This window comes from Episyrphus balteatus, chromosome 3 (assembly GCF_945859705.1).
Source record: "Episyrphus balteatus chromosome 3, idEpiBalt1.1, whole genome shotgun sequence".
NCBI classification, from domain to species: Eukaryota; Metazoa; Arthropoda; class Insecta; order Diptera; family Syrphidae; genus Episyrphus; species Episyrphus balteatus.
This window is the reverse complement of record NC_079136.1, coordinates 119,478,227-119,502,396: the sequence shown is the minus strand read 5'-3', so window position 1 is coordinate 119,502,396 and position 24,170 is coordinate 119,478,227. Positions and strand designations below refer to the sequence as shown.

General features: G+C 31.5%; 5 protein-coding genes across 5 annotated transcripts; 1 reads left to right on the top strand and 4 right to left on the bottom strand.

The window, feature by feature from the left end:
- Positions 1–4,871: 4,871 nt before the first annotated feature.
- LOC129916286 (tRNA (adenine(58)-N(1))-methyltransferase non-catalytic subunit TRM6) lies at positions 4,872–6,325 on the bottom strand. Its single transcript, XM_055996139.1, has one exon. The coding sequence runs from the start codon at positions 6,201–6,203 to the stop codon at positions 4,902–4,904; it is 1,302 nt and encodes a 433-aa protein (XP_055852114.1). The 5' UTR covers positions 6,204–6,325; the 3' UTR covers positions 4,872–4,901.
- A 2,006-nt stretch (positions 6,326–8,331) lies between these two features.
- Positions 8,332–9,895, bottom strand: LOC129915894 (uncharacterized). Its single transcript, XM_055995594.1, has 2 exons — positions 9,365–9,895; positions 8,332–8,763 (listed from the first exon to the last, which is right to left on the bottom strand). Exons 1-2 carry the CDS (start codon positions 9,786–9,788, stop codon positions 8,612–8,614), a joined length of 576 nt encoding a protein of 191 aa, XP_055851569.1. The 5' UTR covers positions 9,789–9,895; the 3' UTR covers positions 8,332–8,611.
- Positions 9,896–9,941: 46 nt separating this feature from the next.
- Positions 9,942–10,669, bottom strand: LOC129915207 (uncharacterized). Its single transcript, XM_055994687.1, has 3 exons — positions 10,580–10,669; positions 10,118–10,517; positions 9,942–10,054 (listed from the first exon to the last, which is right to left on the bottom strand). The coding sequence occupies exons 1-3, from the start codon at positions 10,640–10,642 to the stop codon at positions 9,942–9,944; spliced, it is 576 nt and encodes a 191-aa protein (XP_055850662.1). The 5' UTR covers positions 10,643–10,669.
- A 462-nt stretch (positions 10,670–11,131) lies between these two features.
- LOC129914629 (PHD finger-like domain-containing protein 5A) lies at positions 11,132–11,886 on the top strand. Its single transcript, XM_055993966.1, has 4 exons — positions 11,132–11,277; positions 11,344–11,534; positions 11,602–11,687; positions 11,749–11,886. The coding sequence occupies exons 1-4, from the start codon at positions 11,226–11,228 to the stop codon at positions 11,753–11,755; spliced, it is 336 nt and encodes a 111-aa protein (XP_055849941.1). The 5' UTR covers positions 11,132–11,225; the 3' UTR covers positions 11,756–11,886.
- Positions 11,887–17,279: 5,393 nt separating this feature from the next.
- LOC129916099 (cytochrome c oxidase subunit 5B, mitochondrial-like) lies at positions 17,280–22,083 on the bottom strand. Its single transcript, XM_055995881.1, has 4 exons — positions 21,956–22,083; positions 21,762–21,882; positions 17,687–17,860; positions 17,280–17,618 (listed from the first exon to the last, which is right to left on the bottom strand). Exons 2-4 carry the CDS (start codon positions 21,844–21,846, stop codon positions 17,512–17,514), a joined length of 366 nt encoding a protein of 121 aa, XP_055851856.1. The 5' UTR covers positions 21,847–21,882; positions 21,956–22,083; the 3' UTR covers positions 17,280–17,511.
- Positions 22,084–24,170: the final 2,087 nt, after the last annotated feature.

Sequence of the window (24,170 nt, the reverse complement as noted above, 5' to 3'; positions counted from 1 at the left end):
GTGCAAATGATTTTGAAATTTTGGATCCAAAATTTGATTAATTTTTTTTTTGAATGGCTTTGTTTGAGTGCAAACCCATTATATTGATGTTTTTGCAATTTAATTCAATTTATAATTTCAAGTGACCTCAACTCCAAAAATTTATAAAGCGTTTCGCCCAGGTACGACAGTGGGCTCATCAGTTAGATCTGTCGTACCCTTACTAAGACGCCTTATTTTGGTCGATGTTTACCGACACTATATAAAACTCACAGCATGAATATACTGTGAATTTATATAGTGTCGGTAAACATCGACCAAAATAAGGCGTCTTAGTAAGGGTACGACAGATCTAACTGATGAGGCCACTGTCGTACCTGGGCGAAACGCTTTAAGGCTTGGCCACACTGGAGGGTATGCGGTAGCGGTACGGGTAGCGGTGAGGGTACTTGTATGAAAAAATTCCAAACTGACACATCAACGTTCAGGTGTGGAATTTTTTTAGTACAAATATCGTTACCGCTATACCGCATACCCTCCGGTGTGGCCAAGCCTTTATACATTTTTGGAGTTGAGGTCACTTGAACTTATAAATTGAATTATATTCAATCGCTCCACTTAAAATAAAAATAATTTTAATAATTTTTATTATTTTAGTTATTTTTTCTTCGTTATTTTTGCAATTTTAAAAACAATAATACTTAAAGCATTTTTTTATCATTAGGACAAGTACGTGCGACCCAGTTGTGCATTTTATTATTTCCGATTTTCATGTAAGCACCCTAGATTATTTTAAGCTTGTATTAAACGAACAAAAAATATTTGTGTAATTGTTCATATATTTATTTTAATATAGATATACATACAAAAACAAAGCCAGGCATCTGAATTACAAATTTGATGAACACAAATGTTAGACTATAATGATTTTTGTAATTTTTATTTCATTTTTGTTTGAATTTTTCCATGCATATTTCATATATCGGCTGATATTTACACAAAAACTCCTACTATGCTAAAAAATTTGTAATTATCTTTTGTTTATGATATTATGTTATGAAACGGGCTTCAGGTCAAATGAAACAAATATATTATTGTCACGACGTTTTGTTCATTTCTATGAACATCATCAGGTGAATGTTAATAAAGATTCCTTTGCCATCACCTGATGATGTTCATTAGGGTGTCCGTTATTTTCCAAAGTGATGTTTTCGGGGGTTACACCCCCCAGATCGAAAGTTTAGGGGGAATTTAGCAAAAACAAATTTTTTTGAGGTCATTAACCCGTGCCTCTAAGGTCATACTTTCCCCATACAAATTTGTATGGGAAATTTTTAACTCATACATAAAATTTTTTTTCTCGCGAGTTAAATCATCTATTTTTAAAATGTTTGTTGATTCTGGTTGGAAAATAGTTCCTTTAAAAGATTACATTCAAAATTTGTGTATAAATCAAAAATTTTAATTTTTTTAAATTTCTATTTGAAATTTTTGCCGTTTTTATATTAAATAAATATTATTAAATACTTTACCCTTTCTTGTTTGCAATTTTTTTGATGTCATTTTTCGGGTGAATAATTTTTAAACAAAATTCAATAAAAATATTGTAAACATATCTTTTTAATAATTTTTTATTATTTTTGTTATTTTTTTCTTCGTTATTACATATATCTTTTGTAGTTCGAAAAAAAATAATTTTAAACGTATAAAAACGGCAAAAATTTCAAAAAAAAAATTTAAATTTTTGATTTATACACAAATTTTTGAATGCAATATTTGAAAAGAATTAAAAACCAATAAAACTGCATTTAAAATTATGTGATAGGTGAAAGCAAAAACTACGAAAACAGCTAATAATTTCAAAAACCGAAATAAAATATAAAAACAATTTTAACGGGAAATTTTGAATGTAATCTTTGTAAGGAACTATTTTCCAACCAGAATCAACAAACATTTTAAAAATAGATGATTTAACTCGAGAGAAAAAAAATTTTATGTATGAGTTAAAAATTTCCCATATAAATTTGATAATTTCCCCTTATTTAGGCCCTAAACTTTCGATCTGGGGGTGTCTCCCCCGAAAACATCACTTTGGGAAATAACGGACACCCTAATGTTCATAGACATGAACGAAACGTCGTGACAATAATACATTTGTTTCATTTGACCTGAAGCCCGTTTCATAACATTATTCTATTACTTACTTAAAAGTCTACAAAAATTCCATGTCGACAAGTCGCGTTTATTAAGGTCTCTCAGGGTCATTTGCTGAATCAAAACTTAAATAAGCAAACGGCTTAGGAAAGTTTTTATTTTTCATATCCCGAAAAGCTATCCATTAACGTTTTTTACGTATGATTTTCGGGTTTTCTTGTTTGTTACCCAGTAAATCCGCTTTTCCCCTCAGATTTTAACTCATAAGTAATATTTGAAGCAATTGCAATAAAACTGCATTTTTATTTTTTCTAAAAAAAAAACAAAAAAGTGTACCTCCCATAAAAATTTTTACAAATTTTTCAAATTAGGTATACCAAATAACTCGAAAATGGCCCTAACGATTTTGATTAAACTTTGCAGACGTAATATTAAAAACAATTGCAATAAAACTGCAGTTTTAGTTTATTTCAAAAAAGTAAAAAAAGTGTACCTCTCATACAAATTTTTCAAATTGTACCAAATAACTCGAAAACGGCTACAACGATTTTGATTAAACTTTGCAAACGTAATATTCAAAGCAATTGCAATAAAACTGCATTTTTATTTTTTTCAAAAAAAGTCAAATAAAAAAAATATTTTTTTTCATTTAACAAAATTTTGCCCTAAATGTCGTCTCTACCCCAACATCAACAAAATTTATTTAAATTTATATAGAGGCAGCTCTTAAAATCTACAAGTAAACTAACATAAAGGTTCTTTAAACTGCAAGAGCAAGTACGTGCGACCCCAGTCGTGCATTTTATTTCAGCAAGGCTTAAATTTGTTTTATAAAAGTAAGGATGACATCAGATAGTGCTCAGTAAATACTAAAAGACCTCATCATTAGTTTATTTTTGACAAAAAGTGGACATGTGCCGTTTTTCCCCTGGACCCTTCATATGATTTGTTCAACTACATTTTGGATATCTCTGCCAGATAATTGAAATATTTTAAAACCCTCTCTTGTTTAAAAAAAAAAGATATTAGCCCATGTTTACGGTATAGACGTAAACCATATTTAAACCTCTTTTAGTCTCAACTCAAACATAATTTTGTGCACATGAAATTTTTAAAGGTTGAATTATTCTTGAAAAAAGTCTGAAATTTGAGCTAAGGGGTAAGACTTTGGAATTTGGAAAAATATTTATCATGATGAACAGATGCATAACTCAATTCACAAAATATAAACAGTTCGAAATTAGATTTCCATATTATTAAAATCAATTTTAATTAAATTAATGTGTCTAATAAAAATTTTATGAAAAAGAAAAAATGCAACAAAACAAAAGCCATTCTAAGGCGAAAGGGTGTTTTATTTGGGAGTAAAGTAAAACAAAATTTCCAACTTCAGATTTTCTAAATATCTTATGTATGCTGATGATCTTAAAATCTTTCGATCAATTGAATCAACTTATGATTGTCTTCTTCTTCAGCAAGACCTTCAATGTCTTGTTAATTGGTGCAATGAGAATCAATTGCTTTTAAATGTTAAAAAATGTGTAAGTTTTACTTGCCACAGAAAACTGAATCCAATAGTTTTTGAATACAATATCAACTATGTCATATTAGAAAGGGTAACGGTCAAAAAAGATTTGGGTGTGTTTTTGGACGTACGTTTCTCATTCGCCGATCATATTGACTACATAGTTAATAAAGCTAACAGAATGCTGGGGTTTATTCGAAGAAATACTCTTGATTTTTCAGACCCATTCACGATAAAAACTCTTTATATCTCACTCGTAAGATCGATACTAGAATACTGTTGTGTAATTTGGAATCCCTATTATGAAACCCATTCTTTAAGGATTGAGAGAGTCCAACGAAGACTTACAAATTTATTGTTCTTTAAATTGAACTGGAATATTGAAACACCATCATATTCAACAAGATGCTTGCTTTTCAATGTTCAAACGCTTGATTTAAGAAGAAAATATTTTTGCATAACGTTTATCAAAGATTTAATCAACTCCCATTCTAATTGTCCTCAGTTGTTGGAGCGTATAAATTTCTATTTTCCATCTAGAAATCTCCGAGTTAACTTTGATTTTCGTGAAAATTTTTACAGAACCAATTATGGTAGAAACGAACCTCTTGCACGTTGTATAAGAGAAACAAACCTTGCAATTGATAATATTGATATTTTTGGAAACATATCCAGGGAATTTTTCAAAAAGAATTTGATGATGGTCTTGCAATATTATCAATAGTTTTCTTTAAATTGATGTAATATTTATTGTTATTTATCTGCTCCACCTCAGTTTTCTAATAATTGTATGTATTTGTATTTGTATTTTTAAATTTTAAATTATATTTATAGGTGTATATATTATCATTATTTACTTATATTATTTAATATTATTTACATTAATTTGTTAAAAATTAGTGTGTATAAGAGATGTTACTCTGCTTGATGAAATAAACAAATCAAAAATAAAAAAATCCACCCCGTCCAAAGAAAATAGATTCTTACTATGGGAAAGTAGCAAGGTTGCAATATTATAACCAGTAAAAGCTTTTTTCAACATTTTCTCCTCCTGTTTTATTGAAAACACAAGAGTGAAGAATAATTATATTTACTAGACCACAAATTAGTCATCTTCTTTCAGCAAGGACTCTGTCACAGGTATTTTTTCTATTGATAAGACTTCAATCCAAAATGCTTGTAATGAAAGTAAAAAAAGAAAACAAACATATTGAAAATTTAAAAAAACATTTTATTATCTTATTTATCTAATTGTATATCCACAAAGCAGATAACCACTATTCCCGTTCATATTAACTTCAGGATGCGTTCTATTTGGTAAAATTTGATACATTCTCAACCAATTTGATGTTAAATGTAAATTCGTTACTTCCGTTGTAGATTTCAATTCAACATACAATTCCATCAGAACTTCCTTGCATTGACTAAATATAACAACAGGTCGTGAAGGTTTTACAAATGTCAATAATGTTTTTGTTATATTAACAGGATGTTCTTTGGCAGCAATTACTAAAGAATCAAATTTTTCTTTCAACAACTCACAAGCTCGTTTGTTTTCTAATTGCCATTTTTGTGATTGTTTTTCGATGGCTGATGCCGATGAAGAGGATTGAGGTTGAGTGTTAGATGATTCAGATTCTTCTAACCTCGGTTTTTTGCTAGGATTTTCATCAGTTGGTGTTGGAACCTCTAATTTCTCAATAATAGCTTCCTGTTCTTCAGGAGATCCCTGATAGAATTCACGCAAAACCGAGTAAATGTTTACTGAAACACAACGTTTTGTTTGTTCCTCGGGCATATTGAGAGCCAATATAGCTTGTTTTTGGGGAACATTTCCAGGATGCATATGAACCATTTTAGCTTCCGTATTTGCACCCATTGAATTCAAGAATGCAGCCGGCAAGAGTCCATTTGTGCCTGATTCATAAAGAAGGTAATTACCAAATGAACTTACCCCCGAATATGAAATAATTTGTGACAAAGTATCAACACGAATACCCAGAATTTTGTCAGGATCTTGCCGATAAAAGATCTCAGTCAAAAGTCTTATAGAAGGTTGTCGAATTTGAACAAACTCAAAATACTTCTTCTCTTTTTTCTTTAAATACTTTTCTTGTGAATATTCAGTTTTTGAATTGAATGTTTTGGAATTCTCTACGATTTTCTCAATAATCTTTGAAGAATCATTACATTCTTCTCGTAGTTTTGAAATATCTTCGGGACCAAGATTTTGTGATTCTCCATCGTCAATTATGTTGCGATTATCTGCACCACTTGACGAACCACCAAGAACATCGAAAATATTACGCATTTCAGTTTCCGAACACACTTGCAGTGTGCAAGATCGATTGCGTCCTTTACCTTCTTTTTGGATCATTTTAAATGTGGAATAGTATGGATGACCATCGATGTTGCGAAGTTCTAGATGATCTTTTCCAAGAACTGCACTTGAGTCAAGATTGCCAAACTTTTGGAGTTTGGTGTATTTTTGGCGTTGCAGAATGACATAGTCACCGGTTTTGATTTTTGTTGGATTTTCAAGCATTTTTATAGTTTTTTTTGTCGTTGGTTTTATGTATTTTTTAAAGTTTTTTTTATCTAGAAAAATGCAAAACAAAAATTGAAACCAACACGTGAAAATGAAGCGGCTTGTTGAAATGTCAAGTGTAATGTAATGTCAGATGTCAAGTTTTTTTTTTTGTAAGAAAAAGTTATGTTTGATTCGAAATTTGTTTTACAATTTTAGGTCTGTTTGGTTACTTCCTTAAACAGTAATATTTTTCTACTTTCAACATTTTTAATCCAATTCCTGTTTAGGTACTCTGGAACTGTGTAGTTTTGTAAATTTACGGCCATATTATTCACTCTGGATTTAGTTTGAATTTAACTTAATTTTAAATCCAATCACCTAAATCTGTATTTCATAAATCCAAGGATTTAATTTTTTGTTCTTATTATTCAAAAATTATGTGATTATTCAATAAATTTTGTATAATTTGCATTTATCCGTATTTTTCCTTCACAAAATACTTGACAAAACAACTGAACACTGTGAAAATGGATTTTGCATCTGGATTTATAAAGTTAAACAGGCCTCCAGAGAGCAGTTTAAATTTGTTTGGATTTAACGAGATTGGATTTAAAAAATTGGATTTGAGATTGGATTTAAGAAGTGAATATTATGGAATTGGATTTATTTTTGACATTTGACATTGTTTACATCCGGATGTATTTTTTAAACTAGTGAATAATATGGCCGTAAAAGAAGGATTTTACACCGTTGCATGAATATCATGTGTAGTTTTTGGGAGCATCAAGAGCACCTTGAAATTTGCGTCTTCGTGTAGAAGTCGTCAAGGCATTCTTTTTATCCCAATCCAGAGATTATAGAGAGAGTTTTTATGAGAAATGGAGGAGCTGTCAATTTTTAAAGAATTGGAAAATGAGCTCGAAAACAGAACTCGGAAGTAGTTCTTGCCTCTGATTTGAAATAAATGAAAATTTTGAATTTTTATTTAGGGCCAGTTGTACAAATTTTTAATCCGTGGTTCAGCAACTTTTATCTTCTGAATTCGGTGGTCAAATTAATTTTTAGCGCTGGTTCTAGGTCCATACAGGTTGAAATTGCTAAATCCATCCTTGAACCAAAGTTGAGCCACTACTAATCCGCCGAAATCGATGAGTTATGTCGTTTTCTATTGACAAATCTCAGAATGAGATTTGTGAATTTGACAGCTGAAAGGGGGGGGTGAAGAGGGGAAATAGTGGACAAATTTCAGATTTCATGATCTATTTGCGTCTTGAGATTCAAAAAAATGACAAAAAAAATGAATGAGATTCAAGAATCTGATTCTGGATTTTTATCAAGATTCACGCATACAAACAAACCCACTTTCACACACACTCCTCTGTTTGACATTTGTCTGAACATTTGTTGTTGTTTTATTTTTTTTATACGCACAGATTTCGCACACAATTACACAACTAGATTTCATATTCTATTTGCAGTGGAAAATCTGAGAATTTTACATTAAATTCCTGATCCGAGGCTGAAGCACGTTTGTACAACTGGCCCTTAATAGCCTTTTCACACCAAGCCAAAAACGCGGTTTTTGTGAAAAAACCCAAAAACCTATATCAAAAACACAAGTTTTTCCATACATTTTTCATAAACCACAAGTTTTCGTAAAACACAAGTTTTTGATTAAACTCGCCAAAAACCTGAAAATGAAAACATTCAACTCCGAACGAAATAACCAAACAAACCTTTTGAAGAATTCAGCACAAATTCAGCAGACAAAAAAAAACTGACAGCAGACAAAAAAAAAAAAAAAAGAACTGACAGGCAAAAATAACAGTTGTTTTACAGTTGCAGTTTGTTGATTTTTGTATCTGGTAAGAAATATTTTTCTATTCATTAACAAAATATTCTTTATAATTAATCAAATTTCTTTTCTTTTTAATTATAGAAAATGGCTGAGCAGAAAAAAAAAACATAAAAAAAAGATGTGGGGAACTGATGACGAAGAGTTCCTGTTGGAACTTTGGGCTGCCTCTGAGCCACAGCTCAGAGGCAGCCGAAAAAACGGACATATATACAAGGAAATGTCCAAGGAATTTGAGGGGCGGCCAATGTCTTATTCTGCGGAGGAAATAAAAATGAAACTCCATAATTTAACGACCAAATACAAGTAGGAACAAATTCATTATTTTCTTGATATATCTATGTACATACAAAATTGTTTGTTAATCTTTAATTTCCAGGAAGGAAAAACAAATCATTGGTCCATCCGGAGGTTCCCCATCCGAATGGGCTTTATACAATAAAGTACACAGCGTTCTTGGAGGACACCGGATACACAATTTAGAGTTTGTTGTGGAAGACAGTCGTCCTTCAGGTAAAATTATAATTTTAACAAAATTCATGTATGTAAATACATTACACACTCTATTTTATATTCTTTCAGAGTCCATTTCCAATTCAAGTGGGTCTACGGCTGCAGTTTCATCATTAGATATCACGGTGATAGAGGACCATGAGTATTCAGAATGCTCCAACAAAGAAAACCCATTATCTCCATCGCCTGATGAGGGTGCATCCACATCTAAAGCAAAAAAAAGAAAAATATGTGGTGAAAAACTAAAGGCTATTGATGAAGAGCTTCTAAAACACAGTAAAGAGGAATCACAAAAATCATTAAGAATTGAAGAAGAAAAACTTGCATGCTTTAAAGAGTTTGTTGCTGATGCAAAAAAGTTCAATGCATCTGTACTTGACATTTTACGAAAAAATAAATAATTATAGTTACTAAAAATAATGGTTTCATAATCTTTGATTGTGTTAGTTTGAATTGAATGTGGTTTTCAGGATTTGTTTTCAGGATTTAAATAAAGGTATAACTACATTGGCTCAAAAAGTGAAAAAGTACAAAAGTGAAAATTTTCAAATGCATTTTTGTGTAGTTTTTCGGGCTGGAAAATTAAAACTAATGATGTAGAAAGCTTATTTTTTGGTCTAAAAAACAATTTGTATACTCTTTTTCACGAAACAATTGCGCTAGCGAGAAAAAAAATATTTTCACTTTTGTACTTTTTCAAAAAGTGGTGTATGTAGTTAAGCCTTAAGAATTAAGAAAGACATTGTGGAAGTGAGTGAAGATATACCTACACATGTTTGAGGCGAAAAATAACTATGAGTATTGTTACCTAAATGCATGGTGATAGCGTTTCGTATAATTGAAGGCGTTGGTAGAAAGTCATCTCTTTGGGTAATATTTTCAGGTTGTTCTCTCTCTAGAGTATTATTTGCATTTTGCAACCACTGAATATTTATGTCGTCATTAAAAACGTTCAAGAAATTGTGTAAAACACAAGCTGTTTTGATTATCAATGTACTGTTGTCGATGCGGTTATCGAGACCTTTTCCTAATCTTCTAAACCTTGCTTTAAGATGACCAAAAGAATTTTCAACTACTCTTCGGCATTTCGAAAGAACATAGTTAAAATTTTTTTCTGCTTCTGTTGCTGTGGTATTAAAAGGATACGGTTTCATTAAATATTCAGATAACCTGAATGCTGAATCTCCGAGAAGTAAAACAGGAATATCTACACCGCAAAGATTCTTCGACATTTCTTTAAGAATTGGTTGTTGGTGCTGTTCTTTAACATATGAATTTTCAAAAATTTGAGAATCATTGCAGCGGCCCGGACTTCCAACGTTTATGTAAAGGAATCTATAGCTATAATGAGATCTATTAAAAAAAATCATAACCATTGTGTACAATCATTCTAACTGATAATCAACTATAGCCAATAAAACCATCGAGTACCATCCTTTATAATTATAATAATCGACAGCATCTTGTGAAGGGGGTTGAATCTCTATATGACAACCATCTGGAAAAACAATAGTGTTAATAAATAATTGAGTAGGTACATACAAAACATGTTTTTCTTTACCTATAGCTCCAAAACATTGGGGGAAACCAAGCTTTTGAAAGCCATCTACATTTTCTTTTATAATGTCTGAAGTGAGTGGATAAGCACATAGATATTTAGGGTGAAGGACACGCCAGGCTTCTTTACAAAAAGTTTTTAAGATAATATAAACTGTCGATATGCCTACACCAAAAAGAGCCGAAATGGTTCTATACTCCGCAGATGAGCCAAGAGTATAGATAGCTATGGCTACTCTTTTTCTCAGTGGAATAGACTTCCTGTAACGTGTGTCGTGCTTCTCTAAGTTTCTGACTTCATTGCATAGAACTTCGAAGGTATCCCGAGACATTCTAAAGTGTTGCTTAAAATGTTCATTATTGTTTTGCATAACTTCTTCTTCCCAGAATGTGCTGGTACGTATCTGCATAATATATTTATGTTTATCAATATTTGTTTCGTATTTTTTAATTACAAAAAGCTAACCTTTGTCCAAATGGTCCTCTGGGAGTTGAGTTTTTCTATTTCATCAAAAATCTCTTTTCTCATCTTTACCAATTTAGCTATCTGGATGCTTCGAAGTCATTTTTTTCTTGTATTTGGTGTCTCAAAGAGGAAGAAGCTTTGTAAAACTTTTATATATTCCTCTGTTTGTTGTTTATGAATTAAAATTATATTTAAATTGTCAGAGTTCATTTTATTTGATCAATTTTGTGAGCTTAAGCTGATTTAAATAACAAAAATTAAATCTCATCGAAAACTTGACATTTGGATGTCAAAATATTTTAAACGTCAAACAAAAACCTGTAAACTTGTGGTGTGAACGCTTTTCAGGTTTTTGAAAACTTTTTACCATAAACCGCGTTTTTGGGTTTGGTGTGAAAAGGCTATAAAGTGCAACGTAAAGCCTAGTACGCAGCTGAAGCGAATCGAAATTGAATTGTACTTTTAAAAATATTTAAGAAACTAGGCATTAAAAAAGAATATATGAAACGAACAAAACTAGGAAAATCTTGTACAGCGGCTTTTATTTTTTGTATAGTTTGACGTTTTCATTTAACCAAACAAATAATTGTTTATCAACGTTTTCAGAAATATTTTTTATAAAAATTAGTAATTTTTAAATAAAACAATGGCCAAGCATCATCCAGATTTGATCTTTTGTAGAAAACAGCCTGGAGTTGGTAAATATTCATATATTTATTCAATAGTTATCATTTCATTAAGAATTGTTCTTAACTTGCCTCCAGCTATTGGACGTCTCTGCGAAAAATGCGATGGCAAGTGTGTTATTTGCGACTCCTATGTCCGGCCTTGTACATTGGTGCGAATTTGTGACGAATGCAATTATGGTTCATATCAGGGAAGATGTGTAATTTGTGGTGGCCCAGGGGTATCAGATGCTTATTATTGCAAAGAATGCACAATTCAAGAGAAAGATGTAAGTCTTATTAAATCAAGAACATAACCTATGTAGATAGCTTACTTATTCTGTTTATTTACTATAGCGTGATGGTTGTCCTAAGATTGTTAATTTGGGAAGCTCGAAAACCGATTTGTTTTACGAAAGGAAAAAATATGGTTTTAAACAAAGGTATATGCGTGGTATTTAAATTCAAATAGGAGGGTATTTATGTATTTTTGTTTCTTTACAGTTACTAGCATTAGGACTACGTTTGGACTTCTCTCAATTTTTTGTAATTTTCTAATCTAAGTTAAAATAAAAGAAGAGCGACTAACATCTTTTAATTTATAGATAAATAAAATTTAAAACAAACAGAAAAAAAATATAATCCAGTGTTGGTAACCTCTGGTTCAGTTGGTCCTTGATTTTCAGAATATATAAAGTAAGATAATTAAATGCCTATTAAGGTATATCCTTCTCGAAAGGGTTTTCTTATCAATTATTTAGCTTCCTGCATCAAATTATTGGATATAAAAATCAAGAGATTCAAACATAATTAGCTCCATCATTCAGCCCTATCGTGAGTTTCACGTGAAGAAGATTCCACCTGGAAAAATTTAATTTCACTTTTCCCCTATTGTGAGTTCCGGGCGAAAATTGTCCACGTTCGGACATCTCCCTGTATTTTCAACTTTTTTTCCAGGTAATTTGCGAGGTATTCGACAACTCTTTTCTCACTTAAATTTTGGTGCCGAAAACGAAACTAGTTTAGCGGAAAGAGTAAATTCCCTTCCGGTAGAACTCTTGATCGCTTTTAAAATACCGGGCGAACAAAAATATTCCGGGTTGTGGATCTTGTGGTTTCGAATTTCTTCTTACCTTGTCCAGCAGCCAAAAATCCAACTAAAAAGGCTTACTGAAATCTTTATGCCAATTGAATCATTTATTTTCAAAATATGATAAGTCCATGATTTTAAATTTTGCAAAAGAAGAAAAAAACGTTCTATTTTCTTTTGATGTGTGTAGCAAAATTTATAAAAAATATATTCTGTAGAACTTTTGCCTAGGTACAAAATACCGTTTCGTTTTTAATTTTTTAAGCGATAGTTCAAAAGATAAAAAATAAAAACGCTTTTGGACTTATCATACATACTTTGAAAATATACGGATGTGAAATTACTTTTAAAATGAGTACACAATTTTGCTTTCATATCCAGTCTATCACAAAATTGTATTTGAAATTAAAATATAATGTCCGGAGTGCTTCTTTAACTCAAAGAAGCTTTAAACTTAAGATTTTCAGCCAGTAGCTTAATATAACATTTACACATAAAAAAGCTGTTGTTTATTTTCAAAAGCTGATAAGTCCGGGACTTATCCTGTTTTTGATACTAAAAAAATATTTCGCTTAGCTGTAAAATCGGATATATGTAGATGGAGTAGATACTTCATTATTTTGAAGATAGACGTGGTTATCCCTAGAGTAACAATTTATGTCGTTTTCTTTCACTCCAATGAGAGTACCCTTTTAGTACTTATTTTTGCACTTTTGAAGGTTTTGTGTTCTTTGACGCCACAAAAGTGTAAAAAAAAAATTACTCCGGAGTAATTTTAGTACTACGGAGTACCCCGGATTTACTCCACATTTTTAGTCAGATTTACACCGATTTGCACAGGGACTTGCACACACACTTATGAATTTGAAGTTTGACATTTTAAAATTTTGTTTGAAAATTGAAAAATGCGAAAAGTTTTTCTTTCAAACTCTTTTGTTATTAACAAAATCAACCATTATGAATATATTTTCTACTGCATTATATTCCGCCAGATATATTTCTTCCATTTTTTCGTTAATTCTTCACTTTTTCCAAAATGAAATTAAAAACCGAATAAAAAAAATTTGCAGCCAGTGTTCCTCATCAATAAAAAAAAAATCCTTTGTCATATAACAAAAAAATCCCATTTTTTTTCTGCGTTCATGGGATATTTTTATTTTACAATTTATAAAATCGAACTAAGGGCGTGTGTCAATTAGGCTGAAAAAAACCGATCAGAAGCATAATGAAAAATATACCAAAAGTAAAACTAAGTCCGCTTCTACAAATAAAAAGTTCGAAAAAAAGGGAAGAAAGATTTTCTACCGTGAGTCTCCAGTAGAAAAATTTTGTGACTCTTTTTGACGTTTCCCTTTAATCTTGTTCTTTTTTTGCTGTTCTGCTTTATTTTATTTCGTCGGTGTCGGAATATTCTTCGTTGGTCGTGTATTATTTGCGTGTATAGTTTTTAATTTATTCAAAAGTTTTCGTTGCGCATAGACCCCACTGGAGTTGTTGTTTTTGTATATTTTGGTGGACGTAGACGCACAAGATGCACATAAGAGCAAAAGAGAAACCGATCATTCTCTCTCCCCTATTCTTATGTGCATCTCTTGCGTCTACGTCTTCCTGTGGAAGTTATCATACGAAAACAAGAACAAAATAAAACCAAAGAAAATATCTGTCAAATTTGCGTCTTCAAAAAAATAATACGTGTAGAAGCGCGTGACGCACCGAAACGAAAATCAAAAGGAAATTTGAAGATGATTTCTGCGCCTTGCGTCTTCGTGTAGAAGCAGACTTATCAACTATATTATTATGCTTCATATGTTATTAATATAATTTTTTTTTTTTCAATTCATAAAATGTTTTCCCTAGGCCTGTTATCACTATTTTTTTCAAGGAAATTATCCATTTTAGCCTTGTCACACACACAATTACAAAAAAAAAAAATTACTCTCATTATGTTCTTTCACTCCAGAAAAAAGAGTAAAAATTTAGAGTACTCCTTAATAGAGTGAAAGAAAACGACATTAGTCAAAAAAAAAAACGAATTTTGAAAAAAAGTGGACTTATCATGTTTTGAAAATAAATGATTCAATTTACGACGATGAAAAGATGAAAATCAATAATTAACAAAATGGAGACTTTTATTTAAACGAGAACAAAAAACTATTTACAAAAATTAAAATTTACAAATTAAAGTTTGAAATTGAAAATTGTAATGAAAAAATATGAGAATGAATTTCATTTTTTACAAAGCGGATTGTTATGATCAAATTATTTTTTTAATTTGCTGAGTGCAAAATAGTAAATTAGAAAAATTTGAATTATTATTTGAAATGAACTAAAACTATCAGCCCTATTCTGCTATCCATCGGGGGGAAAAATAGCTAAATATTCACCAATTACGATTCTGCTATTCATCGGGGGGAATCCAAACTCACGTCGGTAATATCGGTAATGTTGTTCAGTATTCCACTAATCACGTGAATGAACTTGCTCCATACATTTGCAATCCGCATAAAAAATGTTGCGGATCTGTCACTTTTGTTTGTAAAAATAAATTCACCATCGTTGAAATTAAGCAAAATGCCACTTTTCATAAATTTTTAATTATTTCTTAACATTTAATCGGCTGCTTTTATTTTTTCTATGCAAATAAACACAAACAAAAAATTTTTTTTTCCTTTCAATTTACTTCGTCGCCATTTTTTTTTAATTTGACGTTCACCTCGACGTCAAATTGAGGGATGATAATGCAGTTTACCCGATGGATAGCAGAATGGCAAGGTAGAGTTAAAGTGAACCGAATGTGTGAATCGGATCTGAGATTCACGGGAACAGCAGAATAGGGCTGTATGTGTCGCATTCCACGTGAAACTCACGATAGGGCTGATTTTTTCTAAATATTTTGCTCTTTTGATTAACTCATACTGTTCTCTAGAACTTCCGTTCATCTATTAGAACTAGATCCGGTTCCATTATGTTCCATTATGGATTTGTGCCGCTTCCAGTTACCCACGCCAGTTTGGTTGGCGTCCTCTTCTACTTGTGTGCGCTACTACGCCATTCTATCAGCAAAAGGCGGAACATCTGTGAAATTTTTTATTCGACGTGACTGAGGTTTCATGAAAATATACACAAAGTAGTAATCAATATGGGTCCATTACTGATGTAAGTAAACAGCAGTCGGATGAACATGGTATTTAGCATAATGAGACCGTATAATGTTTTGTACATTCTCACGATTACTTAGGAATCCTAGTACGGTATCCAAGACCTCCATGGCAATTTTCATAGTCTTCATTAGTCCTTCCGACGTATTCGTTAAAATCTCCGCTCCCAAAAAAAAAAAAAAATCGTCCTTTGGGATCCCTTTCCATTACCTCCATCCAATTTGGGGAGCATATGCACCGACAATCACCCCTATTCCGGTTTTAGACTTAAGAATTCCTCGTTGTCGAAGACCAACCCATATAGGATCTCGTGGTTCTCGATCGAATGCTTTTTTAAAATGATCCAATACGATATGCAAATCCTCCAAAGAATTCCGATGTTTTTCGATAATGATTTTGATACTCTAGATTGCATCTGTGGTTGACTTACCCGCACTGGTCATAAGCCTAATTATTGTTCGCAGTCGGCTACCCAAGACTCGATCTTTATGGTGTATGACATCAGTTTAATCGAACGGTATTCACAGAGTATGAACCTTCCCTTGGAAGAAGGTGTTTACACTGTAATTTTAAAAATAGTCAGTTTTCATCAACCAAAATGTTTGCCCTTAGAAAGGGTACAACTTCATCTCATTGATGAGCCCAACACTTGTACCTGGGCGAAACGCATTTGGACTAAAGGTCACTTGAATTTTAAAAATTGAATTAAAATTCACGAAATCGACAAAATATAAATTAAAACTAATGAAAATTAGACCAGTGTCGTTCAATTTTCGATGCTATATAAAAGTCGATCGAACCGATAAATACCTGTTTTGATATTGTGTATGTCTCTCATATATATCTCATTCAACAAAGATACATATTTGATATTTTGAATAATACTCTCCATTTTAGTGAATTCAACATTAGTTGCGTATTGCGTTTGTTGTGTTCTTTTATAATGATGGGTACTGACAATCGATTGTAAACGAAAAAGATCGGCCAACGAACAATTTCGTTCGTAATGAGATAAACAATAAAAAAATCATTTTCGATGATCGACTATCGACAATAGTCGTTTATCAAACGAAACTCGCAATATTAGCCTTTTGTTTTTGTCTTCAGCATTCTTTTTTACTTACAACTGCTTAAGCTTCATCATTCCACCACCATGTTTCTCTGCTTTGTTGGTTGTGTTCTTTTGAAATTCCTAATATTGTTTTTTTTTTTTTATGCAAACTGGCTGTAAGAGATCCCACATAGTTTGTGTTGTGATTTCCAACTATATTGCTGTTGTTATACTGATAATTTGCATATTCGAAATAAAATCTTTGCCTTTGTAAAGAGTATTGTTTTAACTTTGTTTCCATAAACAAAAATTCAGGTACTCTGATATTTCTATAAATCTGTTACTCTAGACACCCGCAATGCACAAGGCCTTGAATATCATTTAATTTGATGACGAAGCCAGCACGCGACATAAAAATAAAATCGATTTTATAATCGATTCATACTTTTCCCAGAAACCATTAGTGTAACAACTTGTTTTAAAAAAAAAGACAACTTGGCTTGCCAACAGATCACATGGCAAACAAAATGACGTAAAAAAGTTAAAAACAAAACATCATTATAGAATCAATTAATACACAACACAACAAAAAACAATGCCAAATTGTGAAGTGTGAACAGAATAAAATCATGATATTCAATCATGTAATCATATGTTTCACATTTTACCCATCCCCAAACAAAAGCGAAAAATAACCCAAAAAATGACATTCAAACAACACCTTATTTTGGCTATGTTTTCGTTATTAACCAACAAATGTTAATTGTTGTATTTTGTATTTCTCATCTTCAATTAATTTAAATACTTCAAACAAAAGAATTAATAAGATAAACTAGGAAAGTAGTTGTTGTTGTTGCTGTTTTTTTAAGTTTGCTGGGAGGCGATGTTGATTCTGTTTTTTTTTAGTTTTTTCATATTTATCTAATTTTTTGTAACTGGCATATTAGGTTAGATAGGGTTTTCCTAATTTACAGAGGTGCCTTCTCGACCAATTTAAACCAATGACCGCATTCGCAACGTTTTTGTGTACCCTTTTGCAGCCACATCCATTGGACATATGTTTGATCTTCATTGCCTAGAAAAAGAGAAGAAGAAACCAAGAGTTAAGACAGATATACAATTAGGAACAACAATTAAACTTACAAATACAACCAACGATACGTGCATCGAAGGCAGATGGAATTAGATTTGGTGTTTCTTTGGTACCAGCTCCGCGCTTGAAGACTTTCATGTCAAAGGGATCATCGTTACCGGCAGCTTTAGCCAAAAGTTCACGCTTCTCAATACCGGTAGCGTGTTCCATTGGGTCGCTCATCACTAAAATAAACAAAAACAACAAAATCAAAGAAAAAGAACAAGAACAAGAACAAGAGATATACAGTGCAACACGGATATAAGAAAGTCTGAAAATCCCTGAAATTTGTTTCTTATATCCGAGTTTTTCATATATGAAAACTTCGGATATAAGAAAGAAAGTTTCTTATACATTAAAACACAGATATAAGAAAAAAATTTCTTTGATGCCGGGTACAAATGGATTGGGTAAAAAAAAATCGATTTTCTGATTTCTATTGGACTTCAGTCAGTTTTTTCTCTATAGTCATAGGTCTAGCGTAGCTCCTTCCTTAAGAAATAAATCGGGCCAAAGAATTTAAGTTAGAAAGTTTTTAAAATTATGTGCTACTAAGGGTGTAAGTTGACTTAACTCTTCTGTAATTTTTATAATTTTTTATTTTAAAAATAAGTCAAAAGGGAGATAGAAAAACAATGTCCATGTTTCTAAGAGACTCAAAAAGAATTTTCACATTTGATATAATTTATCACATTGATATTTTTAGGTTTGTTCTATAAACTAAACTTTGTTATCAATGTAAACAAAGATTTTTCTTGACTTAAGTCCTTGATACCTACTGAGTTTATTTTAACAGGTCAACTCAACTTTATTTAAGAACCTTCAGTTTCTGGTCAACAGAGCAAATGGATATTAAAAAAAGACTTTCTATATGATGTTTCTCCATGGTTACTTTTTTGAATTAATTATATCTGGATTAATAAACAAAAGTAGAAACTTCAATTTCCTTTTCTGCAAATTTACTTTTTCTTAAATAAGCTTCTTTTTTACTTAAGCTTCTCTGTCTTATTGTCAGTTTTTAACAGTAAAAAGCTTTAAAGGATAACAAAAAATATGAATAAGTTAGTAGGGTTTTCTTTAACAAGTTAAAAATAATTAAAAAAAAAAAAAATAAATGAATAAATAAATAAAACGATAAAATTAATATTTTTGTTATTAAATTCATAAGTTACATTATTATTTAAAAAAAAAATTTGGTAAAGGTATGTTCGATGAATTAAATTTCTTACAAGAGTTCTTTTTATTCTAAAAATTGATATTGGTACGTAAAAAGAAGTTTCTTATAACAATGTTTTTCTTAAATGCAAGTTTTTTCTATTCCGATTACCAGGGACAGCATTTTTATGACCTTAGCAATTCACAAAGACAAATAAAAATCAAATAAAAGGCAAACAAAAAGGCATTATGAAAGTATTGAACTACCAACACCAACAGTTTTTTAAAAGTTTTCAGGAAACAGGAGTGGAATCAGCTAAGGTGATTGTTGATTATTGATCATCACAATAAGTACTTTTGCTCCACGTAAGGTGATTATCAAAATGACGATCACTTTTTTGTTATGATTTGTGGGTGACAGGTGTCACTTTCACTTTCTATTTTTATTGCAATCCTCAACGGCGAACTTCATTATATTAAAAAATAATACGAAAATTTTAGTTCGTTGAGTAAAATATGGTTTCTTGTGAAGAAAAAAATATAAAATATTTAATATTTATTAAGAAATGAAAGAAAAAAAAAAAATTTGCCACCGGTAGGGATCGAACCTCGGTGTTCATGATAATCAAAAGTGACAATCAAAAAGGTGACAATCAACTATCACCTTAGCCGATTTCACCCCAGCCTAATGCGATTGTCTGTAAGCGTTTTAAATGAAAAAATACCTCTTTATTTGAGCTGAAACGATTTGACACGATTAAAAACTGTGAAGTTATTCACTTCAATGTTTTCGGGAAGTCTGGAGTTGATGTCGCGTCGCCATTTATTTCCGAATTTATTTATTCAACAATTTTTAGTCCCTAATTGAAGTTAAAAACAGTACTGAATTTTCAATAATTCATTTTTGTTGATATTCTTTAAAAAGGGGAACACTTACCCAATCTTTGTTGTTTGAAAAAAAAAAAAATTAACCCTTTGTAGACACACCTCTTTTTTGTGACGTGATAAGGCACACCACGGGTGCGAATTTGGTTTATATACATTTTCATGTCGCTAGAACTTTTTTCGGTCTCAATAATTTATAGAGAATTATATATGAAATTGGTGTAAAATGTTCGAATACATATTGTATTCACAATTCCCCAAAAACTAACTTTCACCCTTATAAGAGACTTTTTTGTGACCACTTTTTTGAAAAATTGGATTTTTTTTTTTTGTTTTTATCCTGCCAAATTCGCACCCGGTTGCGGACAGAGGGTTAAAAATAAATGTAAATTTACATCTCTCAAAACTACCTGATTTTTGCAAACATTCGAAAATTTGGGTTAAAGGTCGAACAAAATTCAAAAATTTATATGAAATTCAATTTTGAAAAGAAAAGTATCTACTCAATTCTCCTACTTTCTTATTCTAATGTTATCAGTACAAGTAAATTTGTTTTCTTAAGATTATGTTTCGGCCATATTTTTTTAATCGAAATATTCTCAACTAAGATGAACGAAATTTCATGCTATTATGGTTTATAGAAATTTGTACTTAAAAAGGCTTATGCCGACTTTTCACGAGTCGATTTTTGCCGTGCGACGAACCTTTTCGACTCGTGTGAACGTAAGCCGCAGGTGACTAGTGGTACCATTTTGCTTCAATTGAAGTAGATCTACTTCTTAAAAAAAAAAATGTAAATCTACTTCCTACTTTGCATTATCACCAAAATATCGAAATCTACTTCATTTTAAAAATCTATATTCCGACAATTTCATTTTTTTAAAAAATTGTTATAAAACAATGTATAGAAATATATTTATTTTATAAATTAAAGAAATACATATATTTATACATAATATACATTGAAAGAATTCAAATTTTTAATTGTAGTTGTTTTTGTTGTTTTATTTCATTACTATAAATTTAATAGTATTATTTTTTTTATTATAGATTTTCTGTAAAAAAGGGTATTTGAAATCTGCTTGAATTTTCTCAATCTATTTCCACTTTTTCTTCAAATCTACTTAATTTTTTTTACTGGAAGTGGTAATGCTGCAGGTGACTAAAATGAAAACCCCCCAATAGAAAAATCCTATTCGACTTTAGTCGTGCGGCTAAAATCGACTCGTGAAAAGTCGGCATTACAAAACAAACAAAATTCCAAAAAAACAGACAAAAAAGGCAAAATTAAAAACATTAATTTGGAATCAGGGGAACATGAATCGTATTTGTATAAAATTTATACTTTCATACGATAACGAAAAAAAAAATGCAAAGTTAGGAAAACCTCTTCCCTGACGATTACTTTTAAAGTTAAATAAAATGGAAAAGACACGGTGTTTTGGGTTGTGTTTCTTATAAGCAAGTTTTTCTTATATAAGTGTTTCTTATATCAGTAAAATACTGATTTGAAAAATAATGTTTCTTTTGGCCCACCAACAACCTCCCACAAGATGCATAATTTCTTTCTTTCTTCTTGGTTACATAAACAACACAAACAAAAAAAAAAAAGAAAAAAATAGACAAATATATAATAGGGTGTCATGATTATGAAATATTGCAGAAAAATGCATTCACATGGCCTGGAATTCCAGGAGAATTGTAATATTATCGAGAAAGAAGGTGGTTGCAAAAAAAGGGGTTATATTTTTCACCACCTTTATCTAAAAAAGAGAGGTTACATAACATCAAACTTGAACCACAACTAAAATGTGTGTGATGAATGTCTTATTGAAATAAAACGCATATTTTCAATCAAATATCATAATCTACATGGATTTTGTAGTAAAAAAAAAAAGAGTTATTACGTAATTATGAGCAGACACCATCAAACACATTATTGCTCGATAGGTGAATGCATATTGAAATGTCAGACGCCTCGTTTTTCATTCTTATCGATAAGTTTCAGTAATTTTTTTTATATCATAGAAAAAAAATTGAACTTACTTTTACAAAAACGAACTGGAGTGTAGGTGACATTGTTGCGAATAGCTGCTGCACGGAGGCAAATACGACCAGAAAGCGATGCCATTTTATTTATTGTTGTATTTCGTGTTTTGTTTTAAAACTAAAAAAAAAAAATTATTATTAATTTTTTTTTATTTCGATTTGCAACAAGACAAGAGGAATACGAAATTTACACTCGGCGGAGGTTGAAGAAAATTTTTTCCTTTTCAGGGCTATCGACCAGATTATTTGACAGCGAGAATTTTTATAGAAAGAAGTGAAGTTGGATGTGGTTTTTTTGAGTTGGGATTTGGTTTATACAGGGATGGTTTATGGTTTGTAGTTTATAAATTAAACGTAAAGCGTTGGGGATGTTAGAGAGATTTAGAGGAAAATTATGTAAAGAGCATTGACTTAAGCCAGAACCATTGACCTACTATATATGGACTGCTAGTCGTTTGACTTTTCCATAGAAAAATTGAAAAAAAAATGATTCCACATCTTTCTAGCTCTACTAGCGGTATAACCTTAGTCGGCGAAAAGAGGAAACTTTTAGTGAATGACATCTGTCGTTAAAAGGTAGTGCTTTCTCTGTTTTTCTATAATTGTTCCTTTCGCACTTCGTCAAAAATGTTGCACTTATTCTCCGCTTTTTTTTAGGGCGCTAGTATCGCGAAGAAACAAGTGGAACCAACCTGAATATGCTTCTAGCAGTCCATATATATTAAGTCAATGGCCAGAACTATAATTGGCGGATTGAGTCGGATGCTAATGTCAATTGTTGTTGTATTTCCATAAGTTTCCATCCGACGAGTTCTCTCGCAACCGCACTCGTCGGATGGAAACTTATGGAAATACAACAACAATTGACATTAGCATCCGACTCCATCCGCCAATTATAGTTCTGCCTTTAATAATATATATGGACTGCTAGAAGTCAGCTAAGGTTGGTTCCACTTGTTTCTTGCCGATACTAGCACCCATTGACTTAATATATATGGACTGCTAGAAGCATATTCAGGTTGGTTCCACTTGTTTCTTCGCGATACTAGCGCCCTAAAAAAAAGCGGAGAGTAAATGCAACATTTTTGACGAAGTGCGAAAGGAACAAATATAGAAAAACAGAGAAAGCACTACCTTTTAACGACAGATGTCATTCACTAAAAGTTTCCTCTTTTCGCCGTCTAAGGTTATACCGCTAGAAGAGCTAGAAAGATGTGGAATCATTTTTTTTCAATTTTTGTATGGAAAAGTCAAACGACTAGCAGTCCATATATAGTAGGTCAATGCTAGCACCATAACCAAAAGCGGAGAATAAGTGTAACTTTTTTGACAATCGATATTCGCGCTTAAATTAAAAAAAAAATTAACAAACGAAAAATATAAAAACAATTTTTTTCCAAACACTTTTTGTTATTATTTTTTATTTAAATATTCATATATTTATATATTTTAAGCACTAAACCACTAAAACGAAATAATTTAAATTAAAACACACAAAAAAAGCACACCGCCATGTTTGTCGAAGTGCGAAAGGAACAAATAAGGAAAAACAGAGAAAGCACTACCTTTCGACAACCTATGTCACTCGTTAAAAATTTCCTCTTTTCGCCGTCTAAAGTTATACCGCTAGAAAGAAGTGGAATCATTTTTTTTTTCAATTTTTGTATGGAAGAGTCAAACGACTAGCAGTCCATATAAAGTAGGTCAATGGTAAAGAGATTGTAGAGAAAAAAAAAATTAGAATGCAATTTCATATTTATTTTAGAGTAGACTTCCCAGACAGACAGACCACATAGATATAGAATTAAGGCTTGGCCACACCGGAGGGTATGCGGTAGCGGTACGGGTAGAGGTAACGGTACTTGTATGAAAAAAATTCCAAACTGACATATCAACGTTCAGATGTGGAACTTTTTTCATACAAATATCGTTACCGCTACCCGTACCGGTACCGCATACCCTCCGGTGTGGCCAAGCCTTTAAGCGGATCGCACCTTAATTTAAGCGGATTTCAGCTAAGATGACTTCCACCTTCAATTGGGCTTTCAAGCCAAACGTCAGTGGCGAAGAAAAAAAAGAAACAGAAAAAAAACTTTTGACATTTCAATTTTGAGGAAAAGTCGCCATGTCGCCATCCCGACAAACAATTTTGGCTCTATAAAGCTTTACAGATGCAATTGTTGCTTCTGTAAAGCATTATAGAAGCAAAATTGTTAGTAGGGATGTCGCCTTGTTGCCATGTCACCTTGTCGCCATGTCGCCTTGTCGCCATGTCGCCTTGCAAATAGTTAAAAAAAAAAACTATTTTTTTCTCTGAGTATACTCATACTGCATTCGGCGCCGGATTAACCATGTCATGGGCCTCTAGGCAAAATAATTCTTGGGCCCTTTTCTGATGCTTTTTCA